Source organism: Canis aureus, chromosome 1, assembly GCF_053574225.1.
Source record: "Canis aureus isolate CA01 chromosome 1, VMU_Caureus_v.1.0, whole genome shotgun sequence".
Classification (NCBI taxonomy): Eukaryota; Metazoa; Chordata; class Mammalia; order Carnivora; family Canidae; genus Canis; species Canis aureus.
The window spans coordinates 110,440,317-110,462,094 of record NC_135611.1 but is presented as its reverse complement, the minus strand read 5'-3'; the positions used below and the strand labels follow the sequence as shown (position 1 = coordinate 110,462,094).

The window sequence follows — 21,778 nt, the reverse complement described above, 5'->3', positions numbered from 1 at the left end:
GGGAGGGACACAATTTGAAGGTCTGAAGTGGCGTTCAGGGGTCTAGAGATCTTTATTTTTGGACCCGAGGTCAATTTGGGAGACTTGTTTGCTCGGGGTGGGGAGGGGGGAGATGGGGGACTTGGGTTTCTTACTTTAGGGTTTGGGTTCTCTATTAAGGTTTGTAGTCTGTGATCTTAATGGGATTGCGATGGGGGTTGTCTTTGGAGATCAAAAGTGGACAGTTTGGAGGTCTAGAGTATCTCAATATTAGAGTTTAGGGTTTTTAGGCTTGGGAGGGCACCTTTTTGGGTTCTAGATCCTCACTTTGGGAGATTAAAGTCATAGTTCTGGTGTCTTAACATCGAAGTCTAGAAATCTCAAACCACGGTTTTCAGGTCTGACGGTCTAATATCTAAATGTTAAGACCAAAGTTCTGAAGTTAAAGTTAGGGAATTTGCTGCTTTTAGTTTTGGGTGCGGATCACGACTTGACCCAGATTTACAATTTGGGATTCATGAATTTCAGTTTAGAGTTTAGGAGTTTGAATTTGGTCTCTGGGCCCATATTCTTAGGAGTTGGGGACTCTTGGGATCTCTGAGAGCTCAAAGGAACCACATGGGGAAAATGAAGGCTGCCCACCTTGTGGCCAATTACTCCTGGAATCCCAGAGGTAACTAATAATTCTTTCTTTTTCCCTCTTTGCAGATGTGGGGCTCCAGCAGAAACTTGTGTTCCCCTGAATGGCCCAGAGCCAGTTCCCTAGGTTCCAGTGACAGGTAAGGGCTCTCCCCTGCCTATCTCCCTTCCAGCTTTGTAAACTCTGGTTGAAAAATAACAATAATGTTTACTGAGCATTTACTGTTTGTTAGACTTTTGCTAAGCCCTTTTGTTTGTCCTTTAATCCTTACAACAACTCCACAAGGAAGTAGGTGTGAATATTACCACCATTTTTAAGATGAGAGAACTCTGGGTAATTGCCAAAGATCATCTCAGAGGCCCTGCAGGCTTTGACATTCTGAGTTTTGTAAATGCCCTGCCTTCCTTTCTTTTATTCATATATTCATTCATCAAGCACCTCCTAAGTGTTAGGAATCTCATAGAAGGGATGTTCACAGCAAATGGAGAGTCTGATCAGATTTCTCCTTCCCTCCCAAGCCTGGATAAAGAAAAGAGAGCCAGAGTTCATCTTATCCTCACTATCTCCCCGAATGACTTACTGTCCATCCATCTCTTCATTCATTTATTAACTTCCAATTTAAGCATCTGCTTTGTTCAGGTTCTCTACATAGGTACTGTGCTCAGAAGGAGCACGATGAAGAAAATGAAGAAGGCCTGTCCCGTGCAGCCCATTCCTCCTGGAATCCCAGAGGTTACCAACAATTGGGAGGGAGTCTTTTCCCCCCTTTCTAGATGTGGGGAGGGGTCACTATATTAATAAAGACTCTTAGTTGCAAGTAACAGAAACCTAGCTAAGACCAGCTTAAGCATAAAAGGAGATTCATCAGGTCATTTGAACTAAAAATTCAGGGGCATCAAGCTTGGCTGGTTCTGGGTGAGGGCTAAATAATGTTGCCAGGAACCTGCCTCTCTTGGCTCTGTTGTTGCCCTGTGTTGGCTTCCTTCTCAAGCAGGCCTTCCCTTTGTGAGGGCAAGATAGCTCCCAGAAGCTCCAGGGCCATATCCTACCAGCCTGAAAACCCCAGCAGAGAGTCTCTTTTAGGAATCCCTTGATTCTGTTTGGCCAAACATGGGTTATGACCCCAATCCTGATCCAATCACTGTGACTCTTCCCAGTTGGACCTTAGTTCTGTGCTGCCTAGTGGAGCGGGAGGCTGGAATCGACCTCTCTGAACCACATGGACCTAGAGTGGGGGAGGGGTGGTTCCAAAGGAAAGTATTACCAGACAAGGGGGATTAACTGTTGGTCAACCAAAAACAATTTTATCAACTATAATTATCCAACACGGTACTTCCACTCCATTTGTCAACTTTCTAGCCACTTCCATTTTAGAAATGAGTGAAAAACCGCCTCAGAGAGGTTAAAACATTTGTCTAAAGTCACACAGCAAGGGGCAGAGCTGGGATTTCACTCTAAGTCTGTCTTATTCAAATGCTAGAGCTTAAAACCAACTATTATGCTGCCTCTTGGGATCGTCCCCCATTATGTCCCACTTTAGGATAGCTTCTTTTTGTTTTGTTTTAAGATTTTTATTTATTTATTCATGAGAGACAGAGAGAGATAGAGAGGCAGAGACACAGGCAGAGGGAGAAGCAGGTTGCATGCAGGGAGCCTGATGCGGGACTCGTCCCAGGACTCCAGGATCATGCCCTGAGCCGAAGGCAGATGCTCGAACTGCTGAGCCACCCAGGTGTCCCTGGGACAGCTCTTATTCTTAAATCTCTGCACACATTAAAGCAAATTAGGGTCTGGGCCTTGGTTTTCCTTTATTTAATATGAGAAATTTGGACTGGCTTTTCCAGCTCCTGTAAAATAAACTAGGGAGGGCTCAGGCTGATTAGCTCAGGGAAGAGGAAACACTAAGTGCTGGTTGTTATTCTAGAAGCTAGGGATTTGGCCAGGGCCACATACAACTTATCATGGGCCCTAAGCAATTTTGCCTTCTTGGGACCCTTCCTCCATTAAAAACATATTTAAAGTTTTAGTTTACAACAACATCAGCATAGATTTTATTTTTTTTAAGACTTTATTTATTCATGAGAGACACACAGAGATAGAGAGGCAGAGACACAGGCAGAGGGAGAAGCAGGCTCCATGCAGGCAGCCCGATGTGGGACTCAATCCCAGGTCTCCGGGATCACACCCTGGGTTGAAGGCAGCGCTAAACTACTGAGCCACCCACGCTGCCCATCAGCATAGATTTTAAAAGAAAATAAAACATTTTTAGGATGCCTGGCTGGCTCCAGCGGTGGAGCACGCGATTCTTGATCTCGGGGCTGTGAGTTCGAGCTCCACATTGGGTATACAGATTACTTAAAAATAAAATCTTTTTTTAAAAGATTTTATTGATTTATTCATGAGAGAGAGGCAGAGACATAGACAGAGGGATAAGCAGACTCCCTGTGCAGACCCCTATGCGGGATTCCACCCCAGGACCCTGGGATCATGCCCTGAGCCAAAGGCAAATGTTCAACCACTGAACCACCCAGGTGCCCCAAAATAAAATCTTTAAAAAAGAAAAAGAGGGATCCCTGGGTGGCTCAGCGGTTTAGCTCCTGTCTTCTGCCCAGGGCAAGACCCTGGAGACCGGGATCGAGTCCCACATCAGGCTCCCTGCATGGAACCTGCTTCTCCCTGGGCCTGTGTCTGTGCCTCCCTCTCTCTGTGTCTTTCATGAATAATAAATAAAATCTTAAAAATAAATAAAGAAAAAAGAAAAAGAAAGAAAGCATTTTTATGAGCTCTTAAAAGTGGCACCAGACAGGTACTGTGCTTACTGTGTCTAAAGGGTAAGTCAATCTATGATATGACAATTAATAAACTAGACAAAAATCCCTGCCCTGTGGTGTTTATAACAGAGAAAGAAGATTTCAGATTTTGATAAATAATACGGGGATGTGACCAAGAATATACTTAGTTTGATCTGTTGGTCATGAAAAGCCCCTCTGAGGAGGTTATATCTAGGCTAAATGCTGAATGGCAAAGAAAAAACCAGCCATACAACAATCAGGGCAAAAGAACATTCCAGGTGGAGGGAATAGGAAAGGCCCTAGGGCAGAAAGAAACTTGGCAGTTTAGAGAAACAGAAAAAGGACCCAAGTGGCTGGAGCTGGCCTGTTCCTTGAAGACCCAGAGGGCAGAGCTGGGATTGGTGAAAATTACAAATCTCATGAGGAAAGAACTTGTCTGAAACCAGAACCATCCAGCAAGGAAAGGGACGGCCTTGGGAGGAAGTACAGCTCCTGGAGGCCTCCTGCTCTAGGAGCACAGCCCAGGTCACACCTACTTAGGACTACTGCCTAGCAGATGCCAAGATTTTGTGATGCCTCGTCACCCTCTTCCTCCCTCGAATTTTTTTCCCCCTGCAACTTCTGTGTTTGCACATAGAAGGCTCTCAATGCTTTGCCAAAACCCCAAGTAAACACCCAAGGACTACTGTACGCAACTCTTTTTCTCAGACACGCTCAGGGAACACCTATCTCTTTAATAAGCCTGGATGCTTTTTCTTCCTTGCTTTCTGTGTCCTCTCGCTGGGGCTTCCAGGGAGTCCTCTAGAACAGAAGGCAAGTGGTGTACAAAAAGTAAATATCAGGGCTATACAGGACTTTAGAGTGCCCCCTACCTCGTTTACCTCCAAAGATAGCACCCCAATGCCCTTGCCTCTGAAAATTATGGTTTCTACCAGGAGGTAACTGGAGACCAGAGATTTGGGTTTGTTTGTTTTTTTCTCTTTCATTCCTTCATTTAGCTGACAAATATGTATAGTCTTCTATATTCGTAGTGGTTTTGAGAGGGGGCACTAATAGTATCATTCCCTGCATAAAGCCCCTTTGTGGTTTCCTGTTGGGCTTCAGATAAAAGCAAAACTTTTCTACTATGAGCCTCTGAGACCCTGCCTCATCTGGCCCCATCTCCTCCAGCCTTGTCTCACCCCACAAGACTCCTTGTTTACTGTATGCCAGACACTGCAGCTCTAGTTCTTTTGAGTTCTCCATGCTTCCTCATGCCACAGGACCTTTGCACAGGTTCCCTCTCTCCGAAATGTGCTTTTTCCCTCTTCACCTATATATCTCCACTCATCTTTCAGAACTAATTCTGGCCAGGTTTACTTCCTGAGGGAAAACGTAGGGCAGCCCGGGTGGCTCAGCAGTTTAGCGCCGCCTTCAGCCCAGGGCGTGATCCTGGAGACCCAGGATCAAGTCCCACATCGGGCTCCCTCTGCCTGTGTCTCTGCCTCGCTCTCTCTCTGTGTCTCTCATGAATAAATAAAATCTTAAAAAAAAAAAAAATAGAGTGGCTCAAAGCCACCTGTTTCAAGCTTCCATAGCACCAAGCAGCACTTCTTTGTCTCCATCAGGGCCAACTTCCTGGGTGTGTGACTCATGCAGTTACAGAGGAGCCTGAGGCTTGGTTTAATGCCCTGTTCTCACCATCTTGAAATTCTTCATTTTTAAAAAGGGGGCCCCACATTTTCATTCATAAGGCTCCCCTCCCCAACAAGTTATATAGCTGGTTCTGGTCCTAATTGGAATTTTATGTTTGTTTGTGTGACAATTTGATTAATGACTTTATCCCTGACGGGACTGTGGGCACTTAGAAGGGGATTTTGGCTTTTATACTTTTATCCCCTCACCTAACAGCATTCCTGGCACTTAGTAGGTGTTCCATGAGTAATTGCTGAATGAATGCATGAGAAAAATTATTTTAGGGTCTGGCAAAGAAGAGGTGCCAGTTTGTGGGTGTGAGTAGGAACTAAACACCGCTGGATAATCAATAGAGTATTTTGGGCGTGGCCAGGCCGCAGGTGACAAAGTGTTATGGACATTCAGAACAGGAGAAGAGGGTGAGGGAGGGGTTTCCTGGGACAGGTGGCAATTGAACAGAGCCCTGAGGGAAGGTGACACAGGGACTGGTGGAGATGGGGATGTCTGGGCATTCCCAAAGGAGTCATGTGAGTAGTGGCAGTGGCCTGTAATTTGGGAGAGAGACTCCAATGTCTTTGTGTCCCCATCTGTCAAGAGAGAGGTAGAGGTGTATGTGGGGAGGTATATTATAAATTATGAATTCAGGGATTAGATCCTGGAAGTTTTGCATTAGCCCAGGAGTCAACTTCTGTCATACCCTTTTTATTTATTTAGCAAATATTCAGTGAGTTCCCACAGTGTGCCAGACCCTGTTCTGGATGCTAGAGATACAGTGGTCCACACCCCCTCCCCAGCTCTCAGAGAAATGTATGAGCATGGGGCTGAGGGCCCTTAGCAGTGGTACCTCATCTGTCCAGTGGAGTCAGAGCCAGTTGATTTGAGAGAACCAAAGAAAGTAAGAGATGAGACCAGTATGGTCAGCAGAGCCAGGTCTGGAGGGGGCATTATAAGCCATGTTGAGTTTACACTTGGTCCTTAATAATAGGATGGTATCGAGAGGTTCAGAGCACTTACTAGGTAACTTGAGTATCAGGCTGTGTGCTGGGCGATTTCACACACACAGTCCTGTTGATAATCCTCTGAGCCTTAAGGAATATCCTCATTCCTATTGCACAGATGAGAAAACCGTGGCCAGATCTGCAGCTTCAGAGATCACCCTGGGTCTAGTAAACAGGCTGGATTGGAGGAGGCCAGGGAGGAGGCTGGGAGAGCTAGGGGGATGTCCACACGTGACCTAGGGCAGGGGCAGGGGCAGGAGAGAAGGGATTGGGAGGGGAATGGGCAAGATTTGATGAGACCTATGATGCCCAGGATTCTGTCTGGGGGCCTGGGGACGGGGAGCCTCTCTGAGATGAGGAACATTAAGGCCGGTGGTTTGGGAATCAGGGGCCAGTTTCTGTTTCAGATGTCCTCACCAAAACCAGCTCTCGGCCCAAACCCGGAGGCAGAGGAAAAACCACACCAGCAAACTGCATGAGCTGGCATTGCTGCTACCTGTAGCCCTGAAGACGGGTATTAAGAAGCTCACCAAGGTACGGGGATTGAAGGAGAGGAGGCGGGAGGGTGAGGGGAGCAGGTCTGCAAATATCAGTACCCAGCTTACCCTCCCTTCTCCGGGGCCCCGATGCAGACCCTCTCAATGACAATGCTGAGATGGGCATGGTCCTGCCCAGAGTGGGCATTTCTGCGGTCCCACCACTAGGAGCCTTCAGGATCCTTTCTTGCAAAGGATGCAGGGACAAGTGGGAGAGGGAAGATCTGCAAACCATGGGGTAAGGGCCATCACTCTGGGAGTCAAACAGCCCTGGGTTCGAGCCCGATGGCCCGAAACGGCCGGACTCTGGGCAGGGCCCTCAGCCTATCAGCCTCTCAAGCATCACGTTTCTCAGTCAAAACGAAGACAAATCTACTACCCAGAGATATTTTGAGGCCAGAATGACATATGAGCCATGACAGTCCTCAAAGAAATGTCAATTCCCTCACTAGGTCCCTAGTCCTGTGTCCTGGGGGCATCACCTTCACAAGGTAACAAGAGATAAAGCCACTGTATGTCCCCAGTGGCTGCTGGGGAAATGTTATACTGTGCTGAGCTGCCGCCAGTGGGAACACTGTATAAAGGGATTCAGAGATCTTGAAGGCTTGGTGCCGTGTTTTCTTACCATAGTTCCTCTCATTCCGTCACATATTCACTCACTCATCATCATTTCTGGAAAGGCTGTTGGAGGTCAAAAGCTGAATGTTTTGGTTGCAACGAGGGGAGCCAAAGGAACCCGCGACCGGCTCCTCATCCTCCGGGAACTCAGAATGTGGTCAGGACAATTAGGATTCGAACTTAAGAATAACTGACTCCCACCTAGAATGGGCTACCTGCCTTCCGAAAGGCTCAAGAGAGTGGGTGTTTGGGGAACAATGCCAGACCCCCACCCTAACCTCCTTGGTGCCTCGGATCACCACCAGGTTGTGTTGATTCTCCCTCTTACATGTCTCGTGGTGGTCGGCCTGTACCATAGCTTTCTGTAGCTGCTCTAACAAAGTGGCACATACTCAGTGGCTCGAAACAACGCAAATTTGTTCTCGCCCGGTTTGGAGGGCAGAGGCCCCAAATAAGCCACGCAGGTCTAAAGTCAGGGTGTCAGCAGAGTTGGTCCTTCTCTAAGGCTCCCAGGGAGCATCCGTTTCCTTTCCCTTTGCCAACTTCTAGAAGCCGCCTGTGTTCTTTGGCTCACGGCCCCTTCAGAGCCAGCAGCATAACATCTTCCAAGCTGTCTCCTGCTCTTCTTCCACCTCCATCCTCACTTCACCTCTTCTCTGCCTTCGGCCTCCAGCCTCTTGCTTGTCAGGACCCCTGGGACCACACTGGGCCGAGTCGGTTAATCCAGAACAATCTCCCCATCTCAGGATCCTTATTCAGTCACATCTGCTATGTCCCCTTTGTTATATTCGGCAGCATATTCACAGGCCTCTGGGGTCTAGGACATGGATGTGCTCGGGGACAGGCATTAAGCAGACCACCACGGTGCTCAGAAATGCTTGAGGAATTTCTTCCTCTGTCCTCAAACATCTGTGTATGTGGTGTGCATAGGTACTGTAATAAACTCTTGGGGGGGAGGGCAGAGATGACTGGGTCATAGTTCCCGCCCCAAAGGAGTAACAGTCGACTCAGGTGATGGGTGACATTTCATCACTGACCAGATGACTGCACCTCATGAACTTCTCCCCAGGCTTCAGGCTGCTTTCATCACCATCAATCCTCTGATGTCTCAATGATCCCTCTTCCTCTCCACCATCATCCTTTCTTAGGCTCCATCCTGAGACTCCTGTTCCAAATATAACCTGTGTCCTGGTCACTCCCCAGCCTCCCCATGTACCCGTCTGCCTGAAGCACGTCACCACGACCTGTGCCAAGGCTATGCGACATGCTCAGCCTGACGCTCAATGAATGGATTGAACTGTTATGTGTTGCCTTTCCTATGTTTGCGTTTTAGGGTACGGCTTAAGTCTGTGTCATCCTTCCTCGCCATCCTGACTGATGAAGTGGGCTCCTGCCCCATATGGTCCCGGGAGTTCTTCTCCCTCTGACCATCAAAGCCCTCGGCACAATCCTGTGACTGTTTCTTTACCTCTGACCCATCTATTTATTTATTTATTTATTTATTTATTTATTTATTTATTTATTTATTTTTATTTATGATAGTCACACAGAGAGAGAGAGAGAGAGAGGCAAAGACACAGGCAGAGGGAGAAGCAGGCTCCATGCACCGGGAGCCCGATGTGGGATTCGATCCCGGGTCTCCAGGATTGCGCCCTGGGCCAAAGGCAGGCGCTAAACCGCTGCGCCACCCAGGGATCCCCCCTTTATTTTTGTATATATATTTTTTATTTATTCCTAAGAGACACGAAGAAAGAGAGGCAGAGACATAGGCAGAGGGAGAAGCAGGCTCCATGCGAGAAGCCCGATGTGGGACTCGATCCCAGGACTCTGGGATCACAACCCGAGCCAAAGGCAGACCTTCAACCACTGAACAATCCAGGTGCCCTACCTCTGACCCCTTTAGATGAGGGGTTTTATGAGGGGTAAGGACCATACTGCCATAGTGGAAACAACTCTATCCCTAGCATCTGTGGGGCCAGCACAGAGCAGACAACAACTACAACTTCTCCCAATTTACTGAGGGTTCTAGGTGTCAGATCCTGAGTGCCAAGCATTTTATATACATTTTTCTCATTTAACCCCCCCCACCCCAAGGCTTGAGAGGTGCATCTGGGTGTGCTCATATTCCAGTGTGAGGACACTGATGCGCAGAGGGGTCATGTTGCCCAGAGGACACGGCTGGTTAATGGCAGAAAGAGTCACATGTGTGTCATTCCAAAGGTACACATCCTTATCTGCTTGGTCATTCAACACTCAATAGGTGTTTGTTGAATGAATGAATGAGCGAGAGTGAATTCCTTCAGCTGAGATACTTATAGGACCCGTTGATCTTCCCTTCAGAAGGTCTCTGGGATCTGAAACCTTGCTGTGGCCCACAAGCTAACCTTCCTGAAGCATCAATTACTGATCTCTAATTGGAATATACTGAATCCAATTACATTCTGCATAAAACCTTTATATTATTAATAATAATGTTTCAAAAAAATTTCATATTACTTTACAGATTATAGACACTTCAGCTTTAGTGCGTGCCAATGATGTGCCAAGCCTGATGTTGGAGATAAAATGTCTGTCTGCTCTTGAAAATCCTGTGGTCCGGTTTTCAAAGTTAGAAAAAGTTCTCATTTAATCCTTTGAGAACCTGATGAAAGTATTCTCATTCCATCATCGATGAAGTATTTATTAGGCAACTAGCGTATCAGGCTCTGTGCTGGGCGATTTCACACAAGCTAATTTATTCAGTCCTAACGATAATTGTCTGAGCCTCAAGAAATATTCTCATTCCCATTGCACAGATGAGAAAACTGAGGTTCAAAAAGCTAAAATGGCCTGCTCCCGATACACAGCCAGGAAGTGGCAGATTGGATCCAGGTCCTTCCAAAGTGACAGTCTCGGGATCCCTGGGTGGCACAGCGGTTTGGCGCCTGCCTTTGGCCCAGGGCGTGATCCTGGAGACCTGGGATCGAGTCCCACGTCAGGCTCCCGGTACATGGAGCCTGCTTTTCCCTCTGCCTGTGTCTCTGCCTCTCTCTCTCTCTCTCTCTCTGTCTCTGTGACTATCATAAATAAATTTTTTAAAAAAATTAAAAAAAAAAGTGACAGTCTCCTGCCCATGTTCCTTATAGCTTCCTTCCGTGGATCAGGTCACATTGTTTCAGTGACCATCAGTATTCAAGCTTATGAAGAGTTTCACACCAGTCCCTCTGTGGCACCATGTTTCCTCATCTAGGGTTTGGAAGATTGCTACTAACGGTTTTATTGGTGTTCTATAGATCCAGTTCAATCCAAGAAATACTTACTGGTGTTCTTCCCTCACCTCTTCACCAGGCTAATTCTTGTCATTCTTCTGGTCTCTTTAAATGCTAAAGGCCTGGGCACTGGGTAGCACAGTCAGTTAAGTGTCTAATTCTGTGGTTTCAGCTCAGGCTTGATCTCAGGGTTGTGGTCTTAGGGTCATGATCTCTGGGTTGTGAGATTGAGCCCCGCGTCAAGCCACACGTTGGGCTCTGCACTCAGGGCAGAGTCTGCTTGGATCCTCTCTCTCCCTCTGCTCTTTCCCCCTCTCTAACATATATAAATCTTTTTAAAAAATGCTGGAGGTCTTTCCAGACACTCAAGTCCAATTTCAGAATCTCTTGTTACACTCTTATTCATAATGCTTATCACACCATTGATAATTTTGTATGACTTACAAATTTACTAAGGGTCACTGTCCTCACTAGATTATACATTCCAGGGGCAGCCCAGGTGGCTCAGCGGTTTAGCGCTGCCTTCAGCCCAGGGTGTGATCCTGGAGACCCCAGATCAAGTCCCACATCAGGCTCCCTGCATGGAGCCTGCTTCTCCCTCTGCCTGTGTCTGTGCCTCTCTCTCTCTCTCTCTGTGTCTCTCATGAATACATAAATAAAATATTTAAAAAATAGATTATACATTCCATGAGGCAAACAAAAGTATTTCTGGTTCACCCCTACATACCTGGCCCTTGGTGGGTAGTAGTTTTTTTAGCTTTGTGTCTCTGGTACTGACTTAGTACTGGGTGGCTGACTGGGTGATGCCTGGTGGGCAGAAGGCATCGTGCTCAGTGCCAGTGAGGAGATAATCCTCAGCGATCACTGGCTAAGCCACCTCTTGATTCTGTGAGCGAGAGATACAGAAATCACTTAGCTACAGCCTCTACCCTCAACTAGTTCAAAGTCTATGAGAGAGAGAGAATAATGCATGAACAGATAATTATAAAATAGGCCCAGGGCATTACAAGAGTGCTGAGGAGGGACATCTGACCAAGCCTGTGTAAGAGGGGTCAGGGAGGTGGAAAAGCTTCTGGAAGGGGAGACCACTGTGCTAAGGCTCAGAGGAGGATAAGTCCTCAGTGTGGGAGGTGGAGGCCTGCGGGGGAAGGGGACAGCTTTGCAGATAGAGAATACAGCATGTGCAAAGGGCCAGGGCTGGTAAACCAAACAGTACGTATTGAAAAAACTGGGCCAGGAGGCAGGCAGCCTGAGTTCGGATCCTAGCTCTGCCCCTTCCTCTCTAACCTTAGCAAATGACACCACCACTCTGAGCCTCAGTTTCCTTAGCTATAACAAATTCCTCCCTGAGCTACAGCAAGGTCTAAACAGAATAGAAGTATGTCTGCCAATGGAGGAATTGTTGGGGTGGGGAGTGGGCTCCCCAGCAGCCTCACATTGTCCTGGGCCCCCATTCTTGTGCCCAATCCTGTCTTTCTTTTGGGAGCAGAAGGAGATTCTGCTGCATGTCCTGCATTACATTCAGTACCTCCAGAGAAGCATCGATGTGGCCAAGGCCTTGCTCAAATTCCACACCACCAATGGAGAAGGCGAACGTGGGGGTGAGTGCAGTCACCATGGCCCAGGCCTGCTACATACCAAGCACTGTCCTGGCTGTCAGGGACACCAACTGACTTACATGATGAATGAGCCCAGGTCCCCAGGGATCCCAGAGCCTTGCAGAGCAGACAAAGTCAGAGAGACGTGCAAGATGCTGTGAACTCAGAGAAGGAGTGTCTGGGGCCTTGCACCTGGGCCTGTGCAAATAGTAGCAGGGGGCGCCCTGGCAGGCCAGAGCAGCAGTGAGCAGAATGCAAGACCGAGAAGATGTGTGTGGAATGTCTGGGACAGGCAGGCAGTTAGTGTGCTTGGAGGGACTGTCGCATCAAGACGATATGTACAGGCTTGTGAACCAGGTCCTGATGCAAACATGTGTCTTGTGACCTTAACTTCTCTGTGCCTGAGTTTGCTCAGCTGCAAAATGAAACCAATACTAGTATACCCAACCCTTGAGCAACCCGGGTTTGAACAGCACAGGCCCACTTACACACAGATGTGTTTAGATAAATCCAGTCAGTACAGTCCTGTAAAGCCTTTTTCCTTATGAGTTTTTTTTTTTAACACTCACTTTTCTCTAGCTTACTTTATTGTACAAATACAGTATATAACACGTATAATGTACTAAATATACGCTAATCACCTGTTTATGTTATTGGTAAGGATTCTGGTCAACAGTAGGCTATTAATAGTCAGATTTTGGAGGAGTCAGAATTAGAGGGGGATTTTCCACAGCACGGGGTTCAGCTCCCCTAAACCCTGCTTGTTCTAGGGTCACTGTACTTCCTTTCTGTGTTTGTCGTGAGGATTAAATGAGTTAGTACCCATGGAAAGTGCTGTCACCTGGTGCCTGCAACAAGTTGGTCATCCAGTGCTGCATGATGTGCTGGGTGCTGTTGCTGTCGCTGGCATGACAAATCCATAGGCGGGAGTGAGGGGAGGTGAGGCAGGTACCAGACCCTGCAGGGCTTTGAGCGCCTGGCTAAGGGAGGGAGACCAAGATGAGAAAAACTGGTGGACTTTTAAAAGCTGGGGAAAGCCACGATCAGATTTTTTTTTTTTTTTTTTTTTTTTTTTTTTTAGGAAGAGGTGCCTGATATCTAGTGAGCAGGATTGATTATTAATTGGTTGTTGATTATTAGAGTCAGGGAGGTCAGTAGGAAGGCCTTTGGGAGTGATCTGGACAAGAGACAGAGTGGTCTCACACTGCGGGTCAGGCTGTGGACAGAAGTGGTACCTTTGGGTGAGGTTAATGAGGGAGAATTGAGAGGCCTGATGGAGAGGCCCTGGGTGAGCCAGGATGGGTGGACTTCACTGCTCTGTGGAAGGTAGGAAGAGGAATTGGTTTGGGATGCTGATGGTGGGGAAGCATTTGGGAAGCGTTGAGTCTATCTTCCTTCTTGGCCAACCCAGAATGGTCCTGTGGAAACCTGAATTTTCACCCTGTAACCTCTGCTGCCTGGCCGTGCAACCTCAGACCAGTGCAGTCTCCCCCTGGGAGCTCAGTTTCCACATTTGTAAAGTCAGCTTGGAGACCAGAGCTGTCCAGCCCTCTCCCCAGGATTGGGAAGCATGGTCTGGAAGGAGGAGATGGGACATCATGAATTTGGGGACTTCTGACCTGACTCTTTCTCCAGGCTGTGCAGGTCGGAACTCGGCCTCAGGCCCAATGCGGCGGCGACACTCCACCCCTTCAAGCTCCCCACACTCTCGGAAGTCCCGTCTTCAGGGAGCCTGCCGGAAACCCCGGAAGAAGAAACTGACAGGGTTTTCAGGTACAAGTGAGGCTGGACAGGAAGCCAGGTCAAATGGGAGCAAAGCTCCTTTTCCAGAGCCATCTTACTCCAGGGAGGCCCAGTCAGCTACCCAGAGTCCCCTAACAGCGCTTTACAGTGAGACCTAACCTGGTTCAGCTCCCGGCCCCTCATCTCACTAGCTCTGGGGCCTGGCATGGTTGCTTTCCTTCTCTGAGCCTCTGCTTCCTGGGGGTGGACACAGGCTGATCTTAAAGAGCCTGCGTCCACACCCCTGGAGCAATGCTGAGTGGAGAGGCACACAGTCAATGCTCAGTGATTGTAAGCGGCTGTTAGCACTTAACTGTCTTTACAATCAGTCATCCATCCTGGGCCAGGGCATCAGGGAGCATGGGCTGATGGAAAGACCCGAGTGTGGAAAGCAAGCATCCTCAGGCCAACCTCTGTCTTGCTACTAATGGACCACATGTCCCTTCCCATCTGCAAGCCTCAGTTGACTTGTCTTTAAAATGGGAGTTGTGAAAAATAAATAAATAAATAAATAAATAAATAAATAAATAAATAAATAAATAAATAAAATAAAATAAAATAAAATAAAATAAAATAAAATGGGAGTTGTGACCTAATCAATGATTTCCAGTCTTGGCTGCATATTCCTTTGACTCATCCAGGGTACTGTAAAGAATGCCTATGCCTAAAAATTAAAAAAAAAAAAAAAAAAAAAGAATGCCCATGCCTAAACCTCACACCCAGAAAGTCAGGTTCAGTGGCCTTGGGTGGAGCCTGGGCATGAGTATTTTCTCTGAGCTTGTTAGGTGATTTGAACGTGTGGATGGGGAAGGGAGCTTCGGTTGAGATGACCTCTAACTGAGGATCCAGGCTTACTTGGGAAGGGCTGGTGAGTGACCAGGCTAGACAAAGTTTGGAAGAGGCTGTGGGGCCCAGAGCAAAGATGCCCCCAACCTGAGCCATGTTCTGGGCCCCTTCTGACACTTGTCTGTCTGCTCCCCCAGAACGCCAGACCCGGGCCCAGAACCCTCGCCGCTCTCTGGCCCTGGACAAGCCCAAGAAATGGATGACCCTATCTCCAGAGCAGCAAGGAAGAAATGCGGTGGGGACTGCCACCCCTTCAAGATGTGCCAGCTCCTGCTGTCACCCCAAAGTTGCATCATCCCTGCCTCAAGGTGACAGAAAGGGAGGACAGCTGACATTGCTGGACATGGCTGAGAACAGTATCCACTGTGACTTCTCAGGTTGTTCCCTTCCCTCACCATTAACTTAGTCATTTATACACTACCTGTCAGGCACCTGCTGTCTTCTGAGCCCAGTCCAGCAGCTGGGGATTCCGAGGTGGACAAGAGAGATGCTGTCTTGGGCCTCTCTCCCATTGTCTTCTTCCCTTCGGGCCCCATTGTGGACGGAAGGGTAGGACGGCATCAGCGTGGCCCTCGTGCAAGGCTGTGGGTCACAGAACCGGAGGAAGGCAGGTAGTCACTCTTGTGACTCCTATCCCTGGGCCATCTTGAAAGGGTGTGGTGACACCCAGCAGAGCGCCAGGCAGGACTGGGGCACTTGGCAGGCAACAGATGCCCCGAGCCATCCTGTCCCCCACCTGCTCACCCTGAGCATCTCTGGACCAGGCCGTGTGCAAGAGCTGGAGTCCAAGGTGACCCAGATTTCCCGTGGTTGCTGAGGAGGCCGTGGGAGCCCAGAGGAGGCCCCTGACCCACCAGGGGAGGAAGGGCTTTTCAGCCCTTCTGCCGGTTGTATGACCTCGGGCAAGTTACTTGGTATCTCAGTGTCTCAGTTGGGTCTAATAATGGTACCCTGCAGCAAAGGGCTACTGAATAGTCTATGCAACGCCTAAAACTGAGCTGGCGTGGGAAGCCCTCTCCGCTTGTTTGCTCTCATCGTCTTCATTGACATTATTCCACTGCAGGACTTTGGCTTCCTCACAGCTTCTGAGAGGGACATGGGGTTCCAGAAACCAAGGGATCATTCGGGGCACCCCACAGCCTCACACAGAGGCCCCGCAGCCTGAGGTCTTAGGAGGGAGGCAGAGGCTGTGCAAGACGGTAGCACCTCTCCACCCTTGTATGTGTGACTCCCGGGATTATTCCAGGCACAGGAGTAAGCATCCCGACTTGCCCCCGGCCCCTGCCCCACAGGCTGCTGTTGCAGAATCGGTGGCCCGGGTGATGGCCTCTATTGTGCCTTCAAGGCCCAGCAAGGGGCCGAGAGGATCCATTTTCTCAACAGGACCCAGCCCCATCCCAGGTAAGGGAACCCAAGGGCTCTGAGTGGAGGAGGCTGAGGCGTCTGGTCTGGGATGGCTGAGGGGTAGTGAGAAATGAGCTCAATTTACATCCTCTCTGGCATCTGTGGAGAGAGCACCGTGGGCCTGGCTTCATGCAGGCGGCAGAGGCTCAAAGGAGAGCCTTGCTTCTGGGCCATCCTTGCAGAGCTGCAGCCCCTGGCCAGCCTCCCTGCCTCCGATCTCACCCTTCCAGCTCGTCCTCCCTAGCTGCCTGAGGGGCGGTCATGACAGTTCATGGCTTTAAGCTCTCCCAAGTGCCCATGGGGCAGAGCCCAAATATCTTAGTTGGCATCTGAGAACTTCTTGCCAGCCCCCTCCCCGTCCATCTCCCATGAATCTTACCCTTAACACCACTGAATATTCACCCTCCACGGGAGCCATGGCCTTGGCCCCTCCAGGCTTTTCACCCTCTGATTCCTCTTCCTGATGAGACTGCTTCTCTTGTCCACCTAGAAAACCACCACCCTTCAGGTTGAGCACAGTGTGGTCCTCCCCCAGACCACACCCCCTCTGTCCAACTGGAACCCACCCGGCCCCTCACAGCCCTGCTCCCCAGGTGGCAGCACATGATGACAGCTGCCTCTCCTCCCAGGCCTGGAGCCCCTTGAGGGCAGGTGCCTCAGCTGACTAAGCTTCCTGACTGCCCCCCTGCACCCCCCCAGCAGCCAGCACAGAGGGACCTCTATCTCATGGCACAGTGGGCAACACCCCGGGGGACATGGCTCGACCCAGGCTGCACAGCAGCTCCTGGCCCAGGGGTCCTGGTCTACCTCTTGAATTCCACCTCTTGCAGGCAGAAGCTGGTGTTCTATGATTCCAGTGAGGAGCTGGACAAGGACTCCCCAGATGCTGACCCTTGGCTTCCTGCCTGGACCCCGGAGGGCAGCCCCCATGGTGACCAAAACTCCATCTCTCCTTATTGTCGCTAGGGTGCGGCCCTTCCTGGGCACTTCCTTCTGAGCAGTACCATGGTGGGAGGAGAGGGGGCCAGGGTCTAGTCATCTGGTGAGCATAGCGGTATGTAAGTGTACCTGCTGGTCTGTGCCAGCAGGTGCTCCTGCACACATTGCTTCTGTGGAGCCCAGACACTGCCTCAGAATCTTTCTTAACACAGAGCTCCAGGTAGCTATAATCAGTCTATCCAGATTTGGCACACCAGATACTGATTTTTTTGTTGTTGTTGCTGTTTTTTGGTCATCCATGACATAGCGCCAGGCATTGTGTCTCTTAATCTCCTCTCTGAAGCACTCAAAATGAACAATTGACAGAGTCACCCTTCCCTGACATCTAACATCATCTCTCCAAAGCCAGCTGCTGTGCTGGGGGAGAGGGTCATCTCTGACACATCCTGATGTTTCCTTTCCAGGGAGCCTGCTGGACTTGGGGCCTCCCCAGATTGCCAACTGGAGTGTGACAGGACACCCAAGCGAGATCCTAGGGTTCAGCCCCTCCCTCTTCAGCTCCCCAGGAAAACTACCACCAGAACAGATCCTGGAGGATGGCACCGAGTTCCTGACCCAAGGTGAGCATCTGGGGCTGGACCTGACACTTGGTCCATTCAGAAAACATGGTGATACTCACCAAGTGTGCCGCCCTGGGCTCGGGAATCCTGGGTACCCCAGGGTGCATCTCATCCAGGCCCCACCTCCAGAACCCTGTGGCCTTGTGGGGCAGTGGTCCTGGAAGCCCCTCAGTAAGGGGAAGCCTCCAGGAGCCCACGTCAGGGACCTACTCCCTCCGCTCAGCATGGAGGTGCCCCAGGGGACCTGGCCTGTGAGCCAGATTTGGACCTAAGACAGGAGATCCAGAGAAGGACAGCAGGAGATCCTGGATGGGACTGCAGGACGGAGCCTGGGTGCCTGGAGGGAGGTGTTTCCACTCCAGCTGGCACCCTGCGTTCCCTCCCCGACAGCTCTCTTTGAAGAAGTGTGGCTAGATCCCATGCCTTCACTTTCTGACAGCATGCTTGAGGCGCTACAGAACAAGGTAGGCATCCGTCCACAGACATGTCCATCCTTCTTTCCATGTACATCGCTCTCCTGCTTCACTGACTCATCCATTTCCACCACCAGCCAGCTGCCTCCCCCACCCTCTCACTGTCCATCTGCTCGCACCTCTCCTCGTCTTTCTGGAGACATGTCTACCGTCTGTGCCCCCATCTGCCCACCCTTTGAACAGTCACTGCTGGCCCCCAGTCACCCCACTCTGTGCCGGGAACTCGGAAGGAACCAGGCACAGAATAAGAGCTAAAATCCAGGTGCCCATAAAAGACCCCACATAACTGTGAGCTGGGGTCTCCTGTGACCCCAGTCTACAGATGAGGAAACTGAAAACAGAATAAGCTCAGTAATCCTCGGTTGGAAGGAGCCTCCCGACCGGGCCCCAGGGGTGAGCTCCAGCTGCCGTTCTCCCCAGCGGCTCATCGCCTGGCTGGCAGAGGTCCGCCCCAGCTCGGGTCCCCAGATGACTCTTCCTCCATCTCCCCTGCTTCCTCCGATGAGTAACTGAATCTGCACCAGAGACCAGAGTGGACACTCTTAGCAGAGCCCTTAGTAAGCGCCAGGCACTGTGCTAGGTGCTTCTCAGCCCTGCAAGCCTGTGTGGTGACCGCCACACTGTAGGTGATCTCGATGCTCAAAGAAGGTAAGACTTGCCTGGGGCATCGGGGCTGCCACACTCTGGCGTTAAGAGTTCTAGCCCCAGAACGGGGGTGCCAACCACCTGAGCCCCAGCCGGCCCCTCTCTGACCCACAGTGGGAACCTGGGAACATTTGCTTGAATGTCAGGGGTGATATGGACGAGGTAGTCTTCGATTTGAGCTGGTTCTGATGCTCATGTTACGTCCTAGGAGAGCAGTGAGTGGGGATGTGAAGGGATGCCTTGGTCTCCCCTCACACCCCCCGGCTTTCTCCATCGCCCCACCTCCACCGCAGGAGATGCCCTCGGAGGCCCCCGAAGATGCCCCCGACCCCCATGGCCTGTGCCAGTCCTCAGTGTCGCTAGACCACTGCTACCTGTCACTGAGCGAGAATAGCAAGGTGCCGTCCAGCTCCAGCTCTGAAGACACGGACACTGAGTCGGAGTGGAAGCAGCAGGAGGTGAGGGGGGCAGCCGCGGCAGTGGTGGGATGGTTCCCCGTCCCCGGCCTGCCCTCACCTCCCTGTCCCCCACCAGGACACTCAGGCCGACCCCGAGGGCCTGCCGTCCTCCAGCGACGAGGACAGAGACTGCACGTGGACCCCCACCCGGCGGACCACAACCCTGCCCACGGCTGGAAGGAAGGCCAAGAAGGGCCGTGCAGGCAGGGGCCCGACGAAGCCCAAGGAAAACAAGAAAGCCCCCTGCCAGCCCCAGATGAAGAAAAAGTGTGTCAACGGCTTCATCATGTTCTGCAGGATGAACCGGAAGCAGTACATCCGGTGGGTGGGGGTCCTTTTGGGCCCTGGGTGGGGCCTGACCTGCACCGTCCACCCCTCCCTGCCCCCAGAATGTGTTGCTCCTGTCATCTGGCATGTTTGCCCCCCTCCAGACATGACCCCCTGACCCTTCCTCAGCCACATCCCTGCCCCCTGGTCCTGGTGCTGCAGTCAAAGCCTATGAATTGTAAGCAGCAAGACCCAACTCAGGCTTAGGAAAAGGGCTACCACAGCCTGAAAGAAGGGGAGGAGGTAGATTGCCCCCCCGGTGGGCCTGGGCCTGGGGCTCAGATGATGCGAAGCCTCTGGAAGTTTCGTTCCTCTCTCCATTCTGCTCTCCTGGCTCGGCTCTATTCTCAAGCACGTGGGGTGGGGTTGGGGAAGAGTCACCCTAAGGTCATGTCCAGCAAGCAACCCGGTGGGAGGAGAGCCCCTCGTTTCTAAGGTTTCTGGCCAAAGTTCTAGGGGCTGACTGGATAGATGAGGCACCCAGCCCCGAAGGTGGGGTGGGGGTTGGGTGGGGCCTCTCGATGGCCAGCGAAGAGCTGGTGCCCTGACAGGAAGTCCAGGCCCTGGCACCCGGAGCCGTGGATACGGGTCTCCTACAGGCCCCGAGACATAGTTTCCCCTTCCCAACAACCAGTTCATCCAGCCCCCTGTGACACCTCAGCACCAGGGGGTGTGCCCTGAGCTCCTTCAGGCCATGGTGGATAGAAGAGACCCGGGTTCTCAGGCAGGAAAGCCAAGGCCCCGAGAGGGCAGGGGGCCTCCTGCGGTCAGACTGTTGGCCTTCGCCCAGACTGGGCTGCCCTGCAGGCCTCTCCTCACCCCCTCCCTCCTGTCCCAGAGCCTGTCCTGGGACTGCATCCACGGCTGCCACCAAAGAGCTGGCCCAGCTCTGGCGGATGATGACCCAGCAGGAGCGGAGACCGTACTGGTGAGGGGCCCCAGCCCAGAGGTGCGGGTGGCAGAGCAAAGGGGCCTCCGGGGCTCCTCACTCCTGCTCTGATTTTCAGAGCCTCGGGCCTCATGATGTGGGAAACAGGTTGGAGTTTACTGGGGTGGAAGATGTGGGTGTTGAGAGCTCTTATGAAATCCGTGGGGCGGGAATGACGGTGGTAGGAGGTGCTCTACCTCTGCGGCGGAGCTTGGAAGGGCATATGGCCTCAGTCGGGACCCCTTGGGCCCCTCCTGCCACAGGGAGTCTCAGAGCAGGAAGCTGGGTCTCATTTCCCTGCTACTACCCCTCCGCCCTCCCTCCTGGCCCCTCCCTGCCGCCCTCTCCCGTCCATGGTGGCACAGCTGCCACCTGCTCCTTTCTCATGGGCCCTGAAGCACACAGCCCTAGATCGCCCTGTAGCAGGGGCAGGGAGGGCTCCGGCCCCATTGTACAGACGGGACTGGGAGGCCCAGGGGTTGCTCTGAGGGGACCAAGGAAGGAATAGGCCCTTGCCACCTCCCCATCAGCCCAGTTTCTGGGGGGTGAGCTAGGTACCCCAGAGGGGGAAGGAAGGAGTGACCCCGATCCACCCCCCTTTTGCCCCCAGCATCAAAGCTCGCAGGTTCAGCCTCCAGCACAACCGGATCGTGAAGCAGGACAGCTCCAGCAGTGAGGACGAGGACTGGGGGACCCCCAAGCCCTTCTACCAGCTGCTGGCCGAGAAGGCCCGCCGGTCCCCAGACCTGGCCTCTCAGCTGCCCCCTCAACACTACTGAGAGGGTGATCCCCCCCCCCGCCCCCCCCGGCCCTGGCCCTGCCGCTCCTGCGGCTCTGGTTTGCAACCAGGAGCCTGTGAAGAGGTTGTCCTCCTGGGGCCTCACCCCTCCTGGAGCAGGTCCCCTCGGCCAGTTCCTGGGCAGCTGAGAGGGGCGATTCTTGGAGCCCATTACTGTGTGCGTTTGCCTGGTGCTAGAGTGGCTGGGACTCGCCCTGCCTAGCCCACTGCCCTTCCCACCGCCCCTCCCCAGCCTGGGCTGCATCCTGGGAGCCGCAGAGGTGGCAGGAAGGGAGCCCTGCGGGAAAGGCAGCAAGGTGAAGTTTCAGAGAAGGGGTTTGCTGCGCCCACCCGAGTCCAGCCATTTCAACCCTGTTCATTCTTACTTCACCCCACGCCTCCCTCCCCTGTTCTATTTATAGATTATTTATTGTTCGCAACAAAATAAAGTGGAACCCTTGTTACCAGCAAGAAAGACCAGGCAGGCTCCTTTGG

General features: G+C 51.6%; 1 protein-coding gene across 1 annotated transcript in view; it reads left to right on the top strand.

The window, feature by feature from the left end:
• The window catches only part of MEIOSIN (meiosis initiator), a 25,911-nt gene extending 4,133 nt beyond the window's left edge, over positions 1 to 21,778 (top strand). The window contains exons 4-16 of the mRNA XM_077893183.1: positions 688 to 758; positions 6,491 to 6,617; positions 11,975 to 12,086; positions 13,719 to 13,856; positions 14,849 to 15,088; positions 16,004 to 16,112; positions 16,946 to 17,046; positions 17,519 to 17,674; positions 17,948 to 18,138; positions 19,086 to 19,250; positions 19,327 to 19,571; positions 20,416 to 20,505; positions 21,116 to 21,778. Of these exons, the coding sequence (XP_077749309.1) occupies positions 688 to 758; positions 6,491 to 6,617; positions 11,975 to 12,086; positions 13,719 to 13,856; positions 14,849 to 15,088; positions 16,004 to 16,112; positions 16,946 to 17,046; positions 17,519 to 17,674; positions 17,948 to 18,138; positions 19,086 to 19,250; positions 19,327 to 19,571; positions 20,416 to 20,505; positions 21,116 to 21,284 (1,914 nt within the window). The 3' untranslated portion in view covers positions 21,285 to 21,778. The remainder of the gene's footprint in view (positions 1 to 687; positions 759 to 6,490; positions 6,618 to 11,974; positions 12,087 to 13,718; positions 13,857 to 14,848; positions 15,089 to 16,003; positions 16,113 to 16,945; positions 17,047 to 17,518; positions 17,675 to 17,947; positions 18,139 to 19,085; positions 19,251 to 19,326; positions 19,572 to 20,415; positions 20,506 to 21,115) is intronic.